This window comes from Barbus barbus, assembly GCF_936440315.1.
Source record: "Barbus barbus genome assembly, chromosome: 24".
NCBI classification, from domain to species: Eukaryota; Metazoa; Chordata; class Actinopteri; order Cypriniformes; family Cyprinidae; genus Barbus; species Barbus barbus.
The window spans coordinates 18,322,687-18,343,006 of NC_136752.1; the positions used below are offsets into that span (position 1 = coordinate 18,322,687).

The 20,320-nt window shown below is 38.9% G+C and overlaps 1 protein-coding gene across 1 annotated transcript in view; it reads right to left on the reverse strand.

Moving 5' to 3' along the window:
- The window catches only part of LOC306843484 (ryanodine receptor 3-like), a gene marked incomplete at its 5' end in the record, with an annotated part of 110,689 nt that overhangs the window by 28,633 nt on the left and 61,736 nt on the right, over positions 1–20,320 (reverse strand). Inside the window, 9 exons of the mRNA XM_079375010.1 lie at positions 956–1,085; positions 1,970–2,084; positions 2,366–2,639; positions 3,780–3,914; positions 4,277–4,379; positions 5,233–5,433; positions 10,944–11,763; positions 11,930–12,156; positions 12,242–12,328. Of these exons, the coding sequence (XP_079231136.1) occupies positions 956–1,085; positions 1,970–2,084; positions 2,366–2,639; positions 3,780–3,914; positions 4,277–4,379; positions 5,233–5,433; positions 10,944–11,763; positions 11,930–12,156; positions 12,242–12,328 (2,092 nt within the window). The remainder of the gene's footprint in view (positions 1–955; positions 1,086–1,969; positions 2,085–2,365; positions 2,640–3,779; positions 3,915–4,276; positions 4,380–5,232; positions 5,434–10,943; positions 11,764–11,929; positions 12,157–12,241; positions 12,329–20,320) is intronic.

A 20,320-nucleotide genomic window follows, 5' to 3' on the forward strand; every position in this document is an offset into this window, starting at 1 on the left:
AAATAAATTACTTTCCCGACCAATACAACAACAGTTTTGGGAAGTGTTTATGGATTAAGGATAAGGAAGGTTTATGATTTTTTTTAAAGAAAGGATGCATTAAATTGATTTAAAGTGACAGTAAAGGAACTTACAATGTCTTAAAAGATTTCCATTAATTTATTTTAACTTGAACAGTAAATCTGCATATTAGAATGATTTCTGAAGGAGCATGTGATTAGAGTAATAACTGCTTGAAAATTCAGCTTTGCAATCTCAGGAATAAATTTCATTTTAAACTATATTAAAATAGAAAAAAGCCATTTTCAACTTTTGCAAAATTTTACAATATTATTGTTTTACTGTACATTCGTATCAAATAAATGCAGCCTCTGTGAGCATATACAGTTACAAATATTTTATCAGTCCCAAACTTTTGAATGATAAATTCTAAATCTCTCATGCATAAATGCATGCCTATGGGGAAAGCAAAATGTGTGCTTTTGAACACTGCATTATTGGAGTGGGTGAGATGCTGGGAACAGATAAAACAGGAGGTAAGGACAAACAATCTACAGCAATTAATAATAATTCACAGAGTGTGGTGCAAACAGCAGGTGGGGATATTTCATAACTGCTATTAGAGACTTTTATTGTGCTCCGGAGACCAAACGCAGGGGTGTAACTACTCAATTTTTATGGGGACTGTAACACAACATTTGCCACTCCCCTTTGAACTGCTGTCCTTTGCAGTGTATGTGTGGCATATCTCATTTTATGCCCACAGCTAGCATTTGCAAGCTCAAATACGTGACTGGTTGTAAAATAAGTCCAAAAGGACTATGAAAAAACAACCTGCCCAAAGTCACTTTAATAAGTGGACATGGCAACACAGACACTGTGATTCAGCCCTACCTGACCTGCATCCCTGAAGAACCCTGAAGAACCGTGTGTGTGTTTGTGTGTGTGTGATTACCCAGCCCCACACTGCTGTTCTCCAGGAGGTAGCTCAGGTGGTCAAACATAGCCTTCTGGTTCTGACGGCTGATACGACAAAAGTAGCACAGGAAGCGACAACAGCTGGCCACCATCTTAGGGAAGGCAATCTCCTGAGAGTTAAAAACAGCATTCATTTCACCTCTGCAAAGACGGAGATCATTTCCTTCACACTTAAAATTAATCCTTCATCTTTTTCGCATGCGTGTCCTCACACGACGACTAAATGTGTGTAATGTAACATACTCTAGATATATACCACCCAGACAGCTAAACCAGACCGAAATATGAGACGTGAGGCGAATACAAGCAAATATGTTTTGTACATCGTCTGAGCAGGGAATATGGTCACCCTAAATGTCTGGGACCCACGTCCCTTTGCGTGAGACCTCTTTAATGAGGCTGCCAAGCAGAAACGAGAGACACTGTGGCAATGTCATATCTGGCATAGTCCGTGGTATTAATTCACATCCCAGACCAACGACAAACCACAAAAAGGACTGGCATGTGAAGCGACCCATTTCTTCTGTTCTTGTCTTAGCTTTCGCCCTATTGCCACCACTAATGCATAAGGAGATATTAAGCTGTTAGACACGAGGCACCGTAGGTACTGTGTCTTCCCATATACTACGTGTTATCCCTCTTGATATCATGTTTAGTTTAAGAAGGTTTGGCTGAAAGGGGTTTGGCCTGGCCTGGACGCACAAGTGTCCACTGAGTCATGGGACCTTTTTATGATCAGTATTATAAACAGTATTATCTATATATTCACATTTATGCATTTAGCAGATGCTTATCCAAAGTGACCAACAAGAGAAACAAAAGTAACTTGTGAAGATGTCTTTTTCTTACCATTTGATAAAACGGACAGAAGAATGTGCATTACAACTGAAGTCACATTGTCAGGATATAACAAATTACATAAACTGAACATAATCAGAACATCCCATCCCAGAAAAAGCACCTTTTGCGGCAATATGTCTCAAAAAAGTACCTTATCCTTGCCTCCTCCCAGCACATTGACCATGACCTCCATTACCGTCTCATGCATGCCAAGAACACGCATCAGATTTGGATGCTGGTAAAACACTTTGTTGTTCATGATGTCCCTGAGTGCAAGAATAAGACAAACACTTTATAGGATGCAGCTGTACAATGAAGGAATGCTTTGATATTAAAAATCTGGCTGATGTGATAAGACAATGGTTGATATTAAAATTCTTTACTATTTTGTCTAAATAAATGTAAAATAAACTGTAAGTGAGTGTGTAAGTGAGTATTAGATTATGGCAATCTAAATAGGAGGAATTATGATGCACAAATAAATATTGACCAACAACAATAATGGTATGGTACAGATAAATTAAAATTTTGGAAGCTGAAATTTTACCCCAAGCCATCGATCATGAGCTGGCCCTCCTCTTCCCCCATGCGGACGCTAAGTAGTGAACGGATCTGGCCCAGTGAGGCCAGCAGGTTGATTGCGTCCCCTACAGATTTGGCACTGATGGTGTAGCTCTTCCTCAAGGCCCTGAGCAGCTCACCGATGCCATCATACTGCCTTCTCAAAAGGCTGAACATGCTGCGGACCAGTGCCGGGTCTTGGATCTTGCACTCCTGAGCCCAGGTGACCATAGTCTGAGATATCAGCTCCTTCAGGTTGGCTAGAGGAGACAAAAACCAATAAAAAAGATATTTGCATTGTTTCAGATTCTGCATATTTTGGTTTGTTTTTCCCTTTAGTCATTTTTAATTAGATCTCTGCAGTATGAAGCACTGAATATGGATTAATGCTGTAACTGGTGAACTGGTATTGTATTATATTGCATAAAGTATATTAATATTAATAAATGAATAAGGGTGATATACAGGGTTGCCAGTTTTTCACAGCAAAACCCAGTCAATTGCTACTCAAAACTAGCACAAAACTAGCCCAATCGCGTTTCAAGGGGGGTCTTTTTACACATTTACACATTTTTTGGCAGGGTTCTCCTGGTAAAATTCACACTCCAGGGGATAAATATCACGTTATTGGGGTCGCTTCAACCCGCGGACATGAAAAACAACCCGCCGCAACAGTGGTAAAGTAGCCCAATTCCACGGACTTGGCAACACTGGTGATATGGAACAGTGATTACCATTAGTGTATGTCGTTCCATCTATTAATATTTTCTATTCACAAATTACCCCTGTGTGCTGTTCTTAGAATAGCTGCTCTAATCACATACTTCTCTCATCTAGAGAGAGTGCAGCACTGGCACTTTTTATCCAACATCTGCAAATTACATCCATTTTAATACGTACCTGTCTACCCGTAGCTGGTAACATGATTTAAGTCTATGCTAATATCCTTGCCATCTTAATAGCTTTTTTCATGATTTGGAGCTCAGTACTGACTTTCTTTTCATTTCGGAGGGTTTATAAAACAAACACACAGTAGAAATAATGTTTCTAATCATAATTTGTTTTTTATTTTCTCAATTTTATTATTATTTATATATTTAAAATATATAAATTAATTTCAGTAGTATATGGGTAAAAGAAAAGCTTTTTGATCTTTTTTGATCTACTTCTTTGGGAGTGCAGCTAAGCTTTAAACACATTCAGTACAAGTTAAATAATGTATGTTTTGTTTGATAAGTTGCATAGAAGTATTTGTTCTTTAGAAATGTTTGGATAGCTTGGTTTGGATTGTTCTAGCTCTCAGGAGACAGTCTTTGTGACCAGATACAGCAGAACAAAGGGCATAATGAAACACTAAGAAATAAAAAACGTTTGAAGAATGTATTTTTGACAAGCCTTACTAGGAGCAGCCTGTTCTTGCTCTGTTGGTTTTTCTTCCGTTTTTTGGGGACGACCTTTAATCATATATACTAGGGACATTAGGCGGCCTTTAAGAGATGTGTCCTGCTCCTCCTCTTCCTCTTCCATAGGGATGCCTGTGTATATACACAAAGATCAAAACTTTATCTTTATCATCATAGATGAAAACTTTATCTGCATCTGATTATTTGTGCTGCAAATGACATTACATGACATGAGGGTTGTGCACCATTCAGAATTGAATTAATGCCTTTAAAACCCCTGAATTTGAATTGTGGTAGAACAGGCTGTAGATGTGCAATTTAAACTTGAATTTAACAAAGTATAATCAATACTGAATGAAACTGAAAGAAAGTCATAAGATTATATGAAATAGAATTTGAAATTGTTTAGTTTTTTTCAAAACAGAGTACAGTTACTTGGAGTGTGATAGGATGAGGATGTCAGTAAACAATGGAAAGAATGGATAAATCTATACCGCAATGTAGTCGCAGGTCATCATGGAAGCTTTGAAGCTCCTCTTGCAGCTCCTCAGGGCAGGTGCAATCATCACCAGCACTGAAGTTCAACAACATGTTTATCTGAAATAAAAAAATTATAGGCAGCTTCAGGAAAAAAAACTTCACTTCGTCCACAACCTAAACTGAGAAGTAATATAAAATCTTTTTTTAAAATATGATGGATCATGAAATATAGATTTCATAACCTTTAACAGAAGTTATGTAACATTCTAATGGAAATCAGCTGTATCTGTGAGAAACCTTTCTGCTGCCCTGGTTACAGTGACAGACCAGTTTATTTCCTACATAAGCTTACGATGCCCACTAAAGCTATGCTAGGGGTTTTCTCAGTTAGAAGATGTGGTGTGCATTTAAAACAGGGTGAACAGTTCTGCCAAGCAGTTCTTAGATGCCAGACCATTTGGCTCGAAAAATAATGGAGTGGGTGCAAAAGATGCATTTTTTTAAATTACTGAAACAGAAGTGTAATTAAAAAAAGTGTGAATGAATAATTCTGGGAAAAGTCCATTCTGACACAGTCTTGGAGCTCTGCTAAGCAAAAATCAAAAGACAATAAGTCAAGACCTTGGCACTGGTTTATTGGTAGACCTGCTGTACATCTTCGGTTAAAAGCTGAAAATCTCTTGTGATGCCAAGGTGTTTGTTTTCTCATTCCAATTCATAAGAATGTAGTTTGCATTCATAAATTAGTAGTAACATGGCGACAGCAGGAGGAGCATTCCTCTGTCAACAAAATGTGTTAATTTTGTCAAATAAAATCATATATATTTGGAATTATACAACAGGAAAAGTGAACACATTACGAGCTGCATGTGCTGAAGACAACGGAGATGGTCTGGCGTCTTTCATTCAAGTGTTCAAGTGTCATTAAAGGTCCTCTCTGGACATTCTGAGATCTATGAAGAAGGCTTACCTGCTCTTGGGGAGGTGAGCGGAACTCTCTTGTCTTCTTGGCAGTGACAGCAGCTGACATGTTGAGGGCTTGCATCAACTCATTGTAGCGGAACTTCTGATTAAATTGCAGCTTGGACACAAAATCATCTGAGAAGGCCACTATAGCCTCAATGCGTTGCTTCAGCTCACAGTCACAGAAATAGTGCAGCAGCTCACACATCTGCACAACAAATAAACAATTACATAAAATCTCTAGTAAGAACCCACTTCATTTGAAATCATATATCTCGGTAAAGTTATTTTAGAGGTACAGTTAAAGGCCAAAAATTGTTTGGAAATATAAACTTCCACAGGAAGCTTTTATAGTTCATATATTTATTCATACTCACTTGCTTTGGATAAATGCACAAGAATCATGTAAAGATCTCATACAAGTGCATTTAACTGATTGGAATGAACAAATTAAGCCAATATTTAGAATTTCAGAAATCTGAATAAGACAACTGGCTTATTAATCATTATTTTGGGTCATAAACCCTTTATTTATAATATTCACTGCACTTAAACACTGTGAATGTCCAAATAAAGGTTAATTCTGGGTGAAGTTATGAGGTAAATTTAATCCATTATCATGAAATTACTGTAACAACGAGATTCTTGTAAAAAGTGTTCACATCCTTGTAGAACTCGTACAGCAGCAGATTCTGCAGTAAAATTTATTTCTATTTCTATATAATTAGACCAATAAATGACTACTGTTTATGTCTTAATAATGGCAAAGTTAATATGAAAGTAGACAGCGTAGAGCTGGATAACTAATGTCTAATATCCTGCTAAATAAGTGAAATGAATTTTAAAAGTTTATTAATGAAACATAACATTTTGTCTATTGATTATTTAATTACAGACATTCATTTTGGTGTTAATAGTGTTGCCACAGAAATGCATGATTTCGAGACTAAGTATGTGAACAGCTCTTGGCAGTACATTCGGGTTCGGGTCATCTAATAATTATGATAATTATGACAGTCATACTTTTTATTTCTTAGTTTTTAATGAGTTTTTAATGAGTCATTGATGAGATAAATAATTACATAATACAACCCGAATTCCAGAAATGTTGGGACGTTTTTTAAATTTGAATAAAATGAAAACTAAAAGACTTTCAAATCACATGAGCCAATATTTTAATTCACAATAGAACATAGATAACATAAATGTTTAAACTGAGAAATTTTACAATTTTATGCACAAAATGAGCTCATTTCAAATTTGAAGCTGAAATAGATGTCGTCTGAAGGGGAGCATATGTTGCCCTAAAACCTTTATATACCTTTCAGCATTCATAGTGCCTTCCAAAACATGCAAGCTGCCCATACCAACCACGGCATCCAACGAAGGTCTTCGGCCTTGTCCCTTACGCACAGAGTTCTTTTTCTAACTTCGCTCGGTGTTTCACTATGGGAATCGCTTTAGGCGTGACCAACTGCGGAAGCTCCTATGACACCATGTCTGTCTTCGACAGACAGGTTGACCTGTGACCAGGCTCCGCCCCACCTATATCAGTCAGGTCGACCACTACCAAAGCCATTCACACTTTCTTCCCGTGGGAGACTGCAGCAAGCTCTCTCAGCACATTCGGACTTTGCTGATTTCGCTAAACTGTTCATCAGGCGGGCCGTCATTAGAATCCGTCACCGAACGTGAGGTCAGTTGTACTGGATTGTGTTGAGTGACATCATTACATTAGAATAGTGTCCGCGTCAAGGCGAGCTATTTTAATCGGCCTACTGCGTATTTAAGTACTGCTGTAAGCGACGTCAAGTCAACCAGGGCTTCACGCATCAAGGCGAACTCTCGGAAGGTTTAATTACCTAAAACCGACAAGCTAACGTGTCGTGACGAGTCTGAGGTTTACTCATGTCTCAGCCATTATGTCAACGGCCATCTCCCCCATCAAAGGGAATGAGTCGAAGATCAGGGAGGCTGCATCACACCCGTGTCCATCCTCATGTGGAGCTACCATCTCGAGCAGGAACCCTCACCCCATGTGCATCGTGTGTATGGGCCCAAAGCATGCTCAAACGTCGCTGGCGGATCCACAAACATGTGCTTTTGTAATTCCAAAGAAGGGGAGCGCAGCCCTTCATCCAATTCTGGACCTTCGTGTGTTAAACAAGCACCTATGAAAATATTTGTTCAGAATGTTGACACAAAAAGCACTTTGTCGAACGATTCGTCCGAACGATTGGTTTGTGACGATCGATCTGTCAGACGCTTAATTTCACATAGACTTTTACCCCTCTCACAAGAAATTCCTCAAATTTGCATACCAAGGCATAGCATACGAGTTTCAAACTCTTGCCTTTGGGCTAGCTTTAGCTCCGAGGGTTTTTACCAAGTGTGTGGAAGCTGCCCTGTTTCCATTAAGGAGCGATGGGAATAAGGATATTGTCCTACATATGATACATCTGATATGATATCGTTGAGAGAGCAAGCAGTGAAAGACCCAGAGAGGGTGCTGAATCATCTCAGCAGCTTGGGGTTCAGTATCAGCATGATAAAGGGCTGCTTGCAGCTCTCTCAACAGACAGAATATTTGGGGCAGCATAGACTCCCTCTCTTATCGTGTAAAACTGACGGAGGGGAGAGTCGCATCTTTCACACATCTTTGTGTCGCACGGTTTCAGATGGGAAAAGTGGTTCCATACAGACTGTGCTTATGAATGCTGGGTTTAATGGCTTCGGTGATTTCAGTAGTACATTTGGGTCTACTCAAGATGAGGGATTTCCAGCACTGGATCTCACAGTTACGCCTGTGCTCTTGGCAGCATCTCAGCCGGCCAGTGAGAATCACTCACGCGTGCGTCGGAGCGCTCAGAAATTGGAAAAGCCCTGCGATTCTCAGAACGGGGATTCCCTTGGGGGCGGTGTCAGCGAGAGTCACCCTGACGATGGACGCGTCCTTAAAGGGCTAGGGAGCGACTCTAATGGGCAGAGCTGTGAACAGCGTGTGGCCTCCGCAGCTGATTCACAAGCACATAAATTATTTAGAGAAACTAGCAGTGTGGTTAGCACTGAAACATTTTCTGAGTTTCATCAGAGGGCAACATGTGTTAGTGAAGACTGACAATTCCACAGCGGTTGCTTATATTAATCGGCAGGGGGGCACATGCTCCCTTCAGCTGCATCAGTTGGCGAAAAGGCTGATCGTGTGGAGCAACACAAGGCTTTTATCCATCAGGGCGACTCACTTTCTAGGGATTTTAAACAGAGGAGCAGATTTATTATCCAGGGGGAACCCCCCTATATGGGGAATGGAAACTGCATCCCCAGGTAGTGGTCCAGATATGGCAGAGGTACAGTCAGGCGGCCAAAGATCTCTTCGCCTCGCAAGAACATGCTCAATGTCCTCTGTTTTTCTCTCTAGCAGACGAAAATGCACCACTGGGATGCACCACTGGGAAAATACACCACCCATGGCCGGACGTCCTTCTTTACGCATTCCCTCCTCTGAGCTTAATTTCCCCCACTCTAGCCAGAGTGAGGGAACAGGGTCTGTCATTAATACTGATAGCTCCACGTTGGCCATCCAGACATTGGGTGGCCGAGATAGTCCAACTACTTTTGGGCCAGCCGTGGCCCCTCCCTCCATTGAGGGATCTACTGTCTCTGGCGGGAGGAGAAATTTACCACCCTCACCCAGACAGGATAGCTCTATGGACTTGGCCCGTGAGAGGTGGAATTTGACCACAGCAGGTCTGCCCTCATCAGTCATACATACTATACAGAGTGCAAGAGCCTCCTCTACTCGCTCACTTTATAGCAATAAATGGCGAGTCTTTGAAAGATGGTGTGAACAGTCTCATATTATCCCTTTTCAAAACTCAGTGGGGGATATTTGATGTTTTCTCCAAGATCTGCTAGATAAAGGGAAGGCTTTCTCCACCATTAAGGTGTATTTAGCAGCTATTTCAGCTTGTCATGTGGGTTTTGGTGAGAAATCAGTGGGTCAGCACCCCTTGATAAGTTGTTTTATGAGAGGGGCACACCGTATACGTCCGGTGTCCAGACAGATGGTTCCTTTATGGGATTTATACATCGTCCTAGAAGCCCTTTCTCAACACCCTTTTGAGCCTTTGGAGGGAATTGGTCTTAAGTTTCTCACTCTTAAGACAGTGCTGCTCATAACTTTAGTAACGGCTAAGCATGTGAGTGACTTACATGCTTCGTCTGTTAGCCCGTCTTGTTTGCAGTTTGCTCCAGGGCTCACTAAGGTTGCCTTTCGCCCTAACCCAGCTTTTGTACCTAAGGTAGTTGACTCAGCATATAGCCTATCTACTGAACTGGAAGCTTTTCACCCTCCTCCATTCTCTTCTCCAGGGGAGCAGAGGTTGAATTCATTATGTCCTGTACGGGCACTTCATACGTATGTGAAAAGAACAGCAGGTTTTAGGATTTTATGACCTGCTGTTTGTGTCATGGTCTACTCCTCACAAGGGGAAGCCGTTGTCTCGTCAATGGCTGTTTTATTGGATCATAGAGGCTATTTCTTTAGCCTATATTTGCAAGGGTATATTACTCAAGGGAGTTTCTGTTCAAGATATTTGTTCAGCAGCAAGTTGGGCTACGCCACATACTTTTGGGCGGTTCTATAGACTGGACGTGTCTGAGCCGTCCTTAGCACACACAGTGCTGGGAGCCAGTAGTTCCGTGCCCATTTAACTGTTATGGTGGTTAGCAGTGGTGTGGGTGCAATCCGGGAGTGGTCTATATCTCCCATAGTGAAACGCTGAGCGAAGTTAGAAAAAGAACGATGGGTTACTTGACGTAAACCCAGGTTCTTTGATAACAGAGTGAGGTGTTTCACCAGCACTTCCCTCCTTGCATGGGTACGGGAAGAAATCTCTCTATAATGACTTTGGCAGGAGTCAAAGACAGATGTGGTGTCATAGGAGCTTCCGCAGTTGATCACGCCCAAAGCGATTCCCATAGTGAAACACCTCACTCTGTTATCAAAGAACCTGGGTTTACATTAAGTAACCCATCGATTTCTCCAGTTTCTCTGAATCTTTTGATGATGTTATGCACTGTAGATGATGAGATTTGCAAAGCCTTTGCAATTTGATGTTGAGGAATGTTGTTTTTAAAAGTATTCCACAATCTTTTTATGCACTCTTTCACAGATTTGAGAGCCTCTACCCATCTTTACTTCTGAGAGACTCTGCCGCTTTAATATATCCCTTTTATAGCTAATCATGTTACAGACCTGATGTAATTAACCTAATTAGTTGCTAGATGTTCTCCCAGCTGAATCTTTTCAAAATTTATTGCTTTTTCAGCCCTTTGTTGCCCCTGTGCCGACGTTTTTGAGACCTGTAGCAGGCATCACATTTGAAATGAGTGGATAAAAGTGTAAAATTTCTCTGTTTAAACATTTGTTATGTTCTCTGTGTTCTATTGTGAATAAAATATTGGTCCATGTGATTTGAAAGTCTTTTAGTTCTCATTTTATTTAAATTTAAAAAACGTCCCAACATTTCCGGAATTCGGGTGGTAATAAAATAATTACTTTTCTGTCTAAAGTTAAAAAATAGCAAGTCAAGAGCAAGTTTGCAAGAGCTTGTAAACAACTTTTTCAGATTAAAATCTTAACCACAATATGGACCTTAATTGTAAAGTAATATGAATGCAAACAACAGATCATAATGAACAAGATAAGTTAAGCACCTGCCGTTTGACCGACTCTGGCAAGCTTTTCTCTAGAAGACCTTTGGGGGAATGCTTGGCCTCTTTACTCTCCTCCTCCCCTGCCTCCACAGCCTTCTCTTCATTACTGGCGGCCTCCTCTTTCTCCGTTCCCTGTTCCGCCACTGCCGTTTGCTCCACCTCCTCCTTACCGTCCCCAAACACACTGGGGTCAATGAGAAGCAGGATGGTCCTCACCTCCTCGCTGGTCAATGCCCCCATTATCAGCAGGGTGCCAATCAGCTTGAGAATTGGCACAAACTGATACTCAACGCTTCCGCCCACAGGATCTCGAATGTGGGCACCTCCGCCCTGTACGGCTTCCGTAAGCATACTGATGGCTTTCTCCTTCAGGATACCCAGAGGGATCTGAGGGCTGAGGAGGGGCTGATCGCGCTTGGGGGTAATGAAACATGGAGGGGTGAAGTTGAGGCGAGTGGTAAGTGAAGTGCTCAAGCCTACGCCGGGAAGAGAGTGATGCTTAGAGTCGTCAGGGAAGAGGTGAATGCTCCTCGTCTCGTCTGTTACTGGGATTATAAACTCTTTGTTCATCATGAGATGGGCCTCTTTGCCCGTCTCCAGATGAATGCTGATGAGGACATTGTAAAAGCCTTCACGCAGTTGACCAGACAGGTACTGGTTATCAATAGTGTACAGGAGCTGCGATTGGTCAAGATGGCTGCAGAGGGCATGAGCAACACGGGTGTTTCCCAGTGCACAAAGGGCGCAGAAGAGCTTTAAAGTGTGATAGTGGAACTGCCGTAGATCTTCAATTTCTGATAGTTCCATGATGTCAATACACCTACGGTGTGGCAATCAGGAAATAGGTTAAGATCTTCATTCAAGCCAGCTGGCATTGGAGCCAAATGAGCACTTAAGGGGTTTTATTTCAATGAAAGGTCACATTCCCAGGAATACAAAGTTGCCAGTCATTGCATATGGAAAACAGTTTATGAGTAATGCATCACCTGTTCTCCTCTGGGATATGAACACCCATCATCTGCAGGGGCTCCAGACACTGCACCACCCAGCCATGCCTCTCACTCACACGGGCCGTCTCCACCGACAGGAAGGTGTTGGGCATTCTGCTCCACAACACAGACATGATTGTCTGCACATCCAGCCGAGGGGGACACTGGGGCTCTGGGTTTTTTTGTAAACTCTTAAAGATGGCTGAAGACAGGGGCATTGCATCCTGTGTGAGGATTGATGCAGACCATGTCAGTGAATTATAATGTCTGAAATGGAGGAACTTGAAAACATTAATAGTATAGACTTACTGGGATTTTTGGAAACTCAAACTGGAAGAGGTTGGGACTTGTGGGTTGAACAAAAACAGCAGGGAAGAGCTTAGTGTTAGGCTCAACCTAAGAGAAGGCAGAAGAAAACATATGAAATCTATTCTGATAAGTTTACTTGCTCTACCAGGACAAGCAAGTGCTGCACATTACTTAGGATTAATGTAAATCCAGACTGCTCAGACATGATATAGCCTTTCAAATATTTGCCATTTGCGAGTCTGATTCAAAAGCTGAGCCTGAGGCAAACTAAGACTGGAAAAGCACAGACATTCATTAAAATTACATTGTGCTAGCCATTACTGGCGCTGTAGAAAGCCTTACTTTCAACCCAGAGTTGGGAATCACATTCCAAATACTTTAATTTTCATTGAAATAAAACCTCTTAACCTTTAGCCAACTTTTAAAAAGTTTTAACACTTTTAACACAAAAAGTGATGGCATATTGGCTGCATCTGAAAAAACATGGGTCCCTATTATACTCTACTACTATTCATACTATGTGAAAAGAGTAGTACATATGTCCAATATCACAATATTTATAAAACAGTAGGCAGAAAGTACCCAGCTGACCTTCTACTTCCTGCAAGATTCTGAAGTGCCCAGTGGACACTGCACTATCCCATGAGGCCACAGGAGGCAAGTTATGAATGGTAGTCACATGATAATGGCAACAGACAAATGTAATTTTTTAATGCAAAGTACTTCTGTTACCTATTGGTTTTTGCACCATTACTGTACTGGGATAGCGCTACAAATTGTGATATCACATTAGTACAAAACAACTGCAAATTACACAACAAATTGGCTGGGATTGTGCCACTAAAATCCTCATTTGCAATTTTAATAGATGTACTTAAACTAGTGCTGTCAAACGATTAATCGCGATTAATCGCATCCAAAATAAAGGGTTTTGTTAACATAATATATGAGTGTGTACTGTGTATATTTATTATGTATATATAAATGCAAACACATGCATGTATATATTTTAGAAAAATATGTTATGTTTATATATCAAATATATTTATATATACCGTATTGACCCAAATATAAGACAATGTATTTTTTCTTGGAAATACATCTGAAAAAACGCGGTTGTCTTATATTCAGGGTCTAGACTTTGACATGTCAATAATACACCCACAACAATAGGTGGCGCCAAACATGCATAAAACGAGTGTGCTATGAAATATGTAATGTAATGTGTGTTGTAAAGATCACGAGTGATAAAAGAAAAAGAAAAGCTTACAGCGGCATGAGTCGTGACTGTCATATTAGCCTGATGGGACCAACTTCCTCTGTAAGTGATTTTAAAACATAAGACAGTACCCAGATTTGAAGACTACAATAATATTTCACTTCTACAGTTAATAAAAGTTTGGTAGGCTACTATGAGATGGATAGCCTAAATGTTATATAATTCAGATGGGCTACCTGTTATTTTTATGTATGAAAAAGTGTATATTTTTAAATGTCGTTTTTGGTACATTTTACCAGTATTTACCTTTCAAAGCAAAAATTAAAATAGGAAAAATATGCAATAAGAAAATAATTTAAGAAAAAAAATGTGTTTTACAGAGAAAAAACAAACAAGATTTGGATTTCAAAAAGCCTTTTTCCCCAAAGGTACATCTGGAAAAAGGGGGGGGGGGGGTCGTCTTATAATCAGGGTCGTCTTATATTCGGGTCAATAAATAATCTAAATATATAAATTCATATACATGTAAATATTTGTAAAAATATATACTGTATGTGTGTGTATTTATATATACATAACAAATAAACATGTGAACACACATATATTATGTAAACAAAAACTTTTATTTTGGATGCGATTAATCGTGATTAATCGCTTGACAGCACCAGCGTTGGGCTAGTTACTCAAATAATGTAATATATTACTCATTACTAGTTAATCCTTTCAAAAGTGATATCATTACTTTACTTATTACTTTCTGGCAACAGTAATTAGTTATACTACTAGTTAGATTACTTTTTCTTCACGCCCCACAGAAGTTGGAACTGTGTATCTTCCACAAAATTCTTCTAGAATAACATATTTCTGCCTCATCCTTTGACCAAAATCCACGCTGGATCGCAGTCAGAAGTTATTACAAACACTCAAAATGATTGATAGTGACATTCAAGGAGAAGTGTTGTATTAATCTCATTAATTGTCATGTGTAGCTTGAAGCTTGAATTGTAATGTCTCTGTTACCCATATGCAATTATTTCATTATGTATTGTTTTCAAGTCACATAAGTTTGTAACTGTTTAATTTTCCAAAAAGGTTTTTAATTATAGTAATAATGTACCACATGCTGATCAGAGGGATGTGGGTCGGATGTAATGCCAGAGTAAAGTAAAGCTACAATTTACACAACAGTGTTCAGATAATCTTTTTTCCTGACAAAATCAATATAATGCAATATTTCTATCTGCTGAATGTAAGCTTTTCCATATTCCAAGCTCGCCTGCTGCACTGGAGACATCACATGCATGTGCGAGTCTTGTGCATGTGCGAGAAAATTATGAAAATAAATCTAGGAATTATTTGATTGTTGGATTTTAAATCAGCGGGGGTTGAGGCATCAAAGTAACTAAGTAACTAAGCTGTTTTATGGATGGTAACTGTAATCAGTGTCGGGAAAAGTTACTTTTAAAAGTAATGCATTACAATATTGCGTTACTCCCTAAAAACTAACTAATTACTTTACTTAGCTACTTTTGCATTACTTTTTAAGTATGAGCAGGGCTTGATTGTTTTTAATATAATAAGTTCTAATTATAACAAATGTAAAAGCCCTTTCACACCAAAAAGTGTAATGAATAAACCTCAGGCTGAAGGAAAAGTAAATTCACGTCTGTACAGTAGAACGCAGGAGAAGAAGGTTCAACACTCTTCAGCAATAAAAAAAACAATGAAGCACAATTGTTAGTTTATCTAAAGTAATTTTTATTATTAGTATGGTTGAAATGGATCATCAAAGGTCAGCAGCAAAGAAATTGGTTAATAAAATGGGATTAGATACATTTGTGTTAACATTGAATTATTCCAGGTTTGCGTCAAATTCTGAGTTTGCATTTAACTCTTTTAATTCATTTTGATGAATACTAAATCAGTTTTTTGCGAGTGGGATGAATTAATGCACATTCACATTTAGTATAGGACTACAGTAACAGCATGTTCAACGCACTCAGTCAATAAATGGGAAAAAAGTAACTGGCGTTATTTTCTTAAAAAGTAACTCAGATATTTCTTGTAAATTAAAAAGTAATGCATTACTTTACTAGTTACTTGAAAAAAGTAATATTACTACGTAATTTGCGTTACTTGTAATGCGTTACCCCCAACACTGACTGTACTATTATTACTGAAATCTTATTAGTAATTAGTTACACTGCTAGTTACTGCAAAAAGTAATATTATTACAGTAATAAGTTACTAGTAACTAGTTACTGCCCAACACTGGACAGCACTAATTTTAATAAGAACATTTTTAAGTTTTTCTAGGATTTAAACTTGAGACTTTTGTCACCACTATACTAAGAAGCATAATGGTATATTTACTCACTTTATATTTAGGTTATCATTTTTAGTTTATCACTTATTTTATTATCTCTTCTAGGAAACCATAGGAGCATTAATTCTGAAAATGACTTCCGGTTATGGAGTGGTACTGAGAAGACGCGAGTTAACGACCCTCCTATAATTTTGAATATAAATCCTTCAAGCTCACTTAAAATTTTGATACATCCTTTGTTATTGAAGGGCAGTCGTGGCCTAATGGATAGAGAGTTGGATTTGTAACCTGAAGGTCGTGGGTTCGAGTCTCAGGTCCGGCAGGGATTGTAGGTGGGGGAAGTGAATAACCAACACTCTCTCCACCCTCAATACCACGACTGAGGTGAGACCCTTGAGCAAGGCACCGAACCCCCAACTGCTCCCCGGGCGCCACAGCAATGGCTGCCCACTGCTCTGGGTGTATGTTCACTACTGTGTGTACACTTGGATGGGTTAAATGTAGAACACAAATTCCGAGTACGGGTCACCATTCCTTCCTTCCCTTATTTAATGCACAAAAGTCTAACAACCGAAATGGCACCAAAAAGAACAGAACTCAAGAAAAAGTGAATAACGAGGCTCAAGAGATGTCGCAGGATTCTGACTACGCAGACAAACTAAAAGAGGAAGATGATGACAGCGACTCTACTAAAGGAACCGAGTTGATCCCCAGCAATGCAGATGTGTTACAAGCCATTAAAGAAATGGACAAACAAGTTATGAGTAAAATCGATGATGTTATGTCAGCGATCAAAGAGGTAAAGGAACGTGTGAAGGAGGCCGAGGAACGCATTTCTGGAGCGGAAGATGAAATCGTTCAACTCGGTGCTCGTGCAAGCTCCCTTGAATCACAAGTTAAAAAACTGACAGAAAAGGTTGACGACATGGAAAACAGAAACAGACAGAACAACCTGAGGCTGGTGGGTTTGCCGGAAAAAGAAGAAGGGACCGATGCATGTGCGTTGTTAGAGGCCTGGATTCCAAAAATATTGGAAATGGACTCGAACACAACGTTAGTTTTGGAGCACGCACATAGAGTGGACCCACAACGAAATAAGGATGTTCGGAACACAAGACGGGATGCCAGTACACCACCAAGAACACTAATAATGAAGTTCCTAAACTTCAAACAAAAAGAACAGGTGCTTAGAGTGGCCAGGTCTAAGGGGGTGATTTCATACAAGGAACACACTCTTCGTTTTCATCCAGATGTTTCGGCTGAAGTTCACAAGAAACAAAGAGCTTATGATGGAGTGAGACAGAAGCTGCGAGAGAGAGGAATCGGTAAACACAGGATCATATACCCCGCTCGTCTACTTCTTACTCACCAGGAGAAATCAAGGGTGTTTGACACACCGGCGGTGGTCGAAAGCTTCATTGAAGAATTAGACACAGAATAAAGGTGGGCTCAATCCAGCTGGACTATTAAAAACCTGAATGTAGGTTTAAAATAACTCCGATCATACACCATAAACTATCCCTTTTGTTGTGGGGACTCGATAGTGAATTGAGACCAATTTGTAAAATAATAAAGTATGTTCAGGTATTATTGTTCTCTGGAAATGGGAAAAAGTGTGTTCAGAGTTTAATATAATATGTGAAAGTAATGTTACAAATAGGATTGTGACGATAAACATAGACGCAGAAGTACCTGATAGTTCCTCAAGGGTATGTGGACCAATCAGCGCCATATACGGAGTGTATGGGGTGGGGGTCAAACGCAGTAGTATGGACACTACTGGGGAAATCGGGGCTGTTGTGGAATGTTCTTTGTTCATGATTGTTTATAGTTTTATTTTTTGCTTCTCAGTATTCAAGATAGTTGAGTTTGTAAAATGCAAAATACCTCTTAATAGGAAATGTAAAAGATCATGGTGGAGACAGGGAATGTGACATTTGTAACCTGGAATTGCAGAGGATTGGGCAGTATTAAAAAAATAAAGCAGGTAATAGATAGGATCAAACAATTACAAGCACAAATAGTTTTTCTTCAGGAAACTCACATGATAAAAAGTGAGACGATTAGGATTCGTCGGAGATGGCAAGGGCAAGTTTTTGCTGCTTGTCACACTTCTAATGCGAGAGGAGTAATGACTTTAATTCATAAATCAATCCCAATACATGTTCAGAAAGTAACTAAGGATACACTAGGAAGATACATTGTCTTACAATGTAACTTTTTTCAGAAAAGATACATTTAATTAACATTTATGGTCCAAATGATGACAAGCCCACATTTTTTAATGATTTATTTTTGTTAATAATTTGCCTGGATACTATCTTATTGCAGGGGCTATGAATTGTGTGTTAGATCCTACTAAAGATCGTTCAACAGGGATTGATCAAACACATACTAAAGTCAGGAAGGTGATACAGGAATTTATGAAAGATCTTAATTTATTATATGTTTGGAGGGATCTTAATCCTGTAGCGATATCATATTCCTGATATTCTGGTATGCATCAAACATACTCACGTATTGATTATTACCTAATTTCTGCACAATTGCTTAACAATACAACGGATTGTAGTTATTACAGTATAGTCATCTCTGACCATGCAGCGGTATCTTTATCATACAAAACTACAAAATTAATAAAAAATCCCCCTAAATGGCGTTTTCAGATAGGATGGCTTCATGACCCAGAGTTTGTAGAATATGTGGGCAAACAAATTGATTTGTTTTTTTTTAAATTAATAAATCTGAAACATCTGCTTGTATTAGATGGGAGACATTCAAAGCTTTTATTCGAGGACATATAATTTGGTTTTGCAGTTCAAAAGATAGGAAGTCTAGACAAGAAATGAAACAACTAGAAGATTGAATAAAAAAATTAGAAAATAATATTTTCCAGAAAACTACTGATATTGTGGAAGCAAAAGAGAAATTATTATTACTCAGGTCTCAATATAATGAATTGTCAGCAAGTAAAGCAGCTTCAAAAGTTTTAACGTTGAAACCAAATTTTTATGAATATGGAGATAAAACAGGACGGTTACTTGCTTGGCAAATTCGACTACAACAAACGGAGCGTACTATCACAATAATTGAGAGTTCAACTGGAAATATAGTTGACCCAGTAGAGCTCAATGAAACATTTAGAATTTATTATGAAAAACTCTATAGCTCAGAGTGCTCACTATATGTAGATATCCAGATGCAATTTTTAGTCTAAATATACCTCAAGATTTCAATTGAAGAAAATAACAAATTAGATGAAGACCTAACATTACAAGAAATTGGAGAAGCCATTGACTCTATGAAATCAGGAAAAGCTGCGGGCCCAGATGGACTTCCTATAGAAATCTATAAAACATTTAAAGAAAAGTCGCTAACTCCTTTTATGGAAATGATAGTAGGGGCGTATCATCAAGATATTTTGCCTGCATCAATGAGAGGAGCTTTAATTACATTATTACCAAAACCAGGAAAAACTAACACAATGTGTGAAAATATGCAGCCAATTAGCTTGTTAAATTCAGACACAAAAATATTAAGTAAAGTTATGGCTAAGAAGGCAAGGATTTCACAATGTTAGAAGAGTCCTAAATATTCTTTATGAACAGAGGGATGAACGAGATACTGCTCTACTATCATTGGACGCAGAAAAGGCTTTCGATTGGGTTGAATGGTCTTATTTGTTTGATTTATTGGTCAGATTTGGTTTTGGTGAAAGGCACTGTAGGTGGGTTAGATTACTTTATAATAGTTCTACAGCAGAAGTGTTGACAAATAATACTGTTTCAAAACCATTTAGCGTATCAAGAAATGTGTAGGCAAGGTTCTCCCCTTTCTCCTCTTCTTTTTGCCATCTCCATCGATCCTTTTGCAATAGCAGTAAAACAGCGTGGAATTAACAGGCATTAAGATTGGACATTTCTTGAAAATGTCAGTAGCTCTATAGAAAGATGGATGCCCTTATCAATATCTTTAATTGGTCGAATAAATATTTTAAAAATGAATATTTTAGCAAAATGTTTATATTTATTTCAGAACATTCCTCTGCCTCCCCCTAAACATCTAGTTCAACGACTTAAAAAAATGTTCACTAAATTAATTTGGAATAACAGCTGTTCCAGACTCCGTCTGACACTTCTATATTTGCCATATGATAGAGGAGGTCTACAGTGTCCTAATTTTCATTGGTATTATTGGGCTGTGCAACTTAGAACAATTATGTTTTATTTTTTTATCTCAGGACTGCCCGTCTTGGGTGGATATGGAATTGGCTGCCATTAATTCTGGCCTGCCTTTAAATTTGTGTTTATATTCCTCAGAATTGAAAGATCTTAAAAAAAAATGTTTCCAATCCTATAGTTATAAATATGATTGCCATATGGTTTGATGTGAAAAAATATCTAGGTGCCTTCTACCCTTTATCTCGTTTTAGTCCCATTTGTGGCAATGAAAAATTTTAACCAGGCAGATTAGACGCAGGTTTCAAGATTTGGACAAGGGCATTCGAAAGATAGCAGATCTATATGTTAACAAT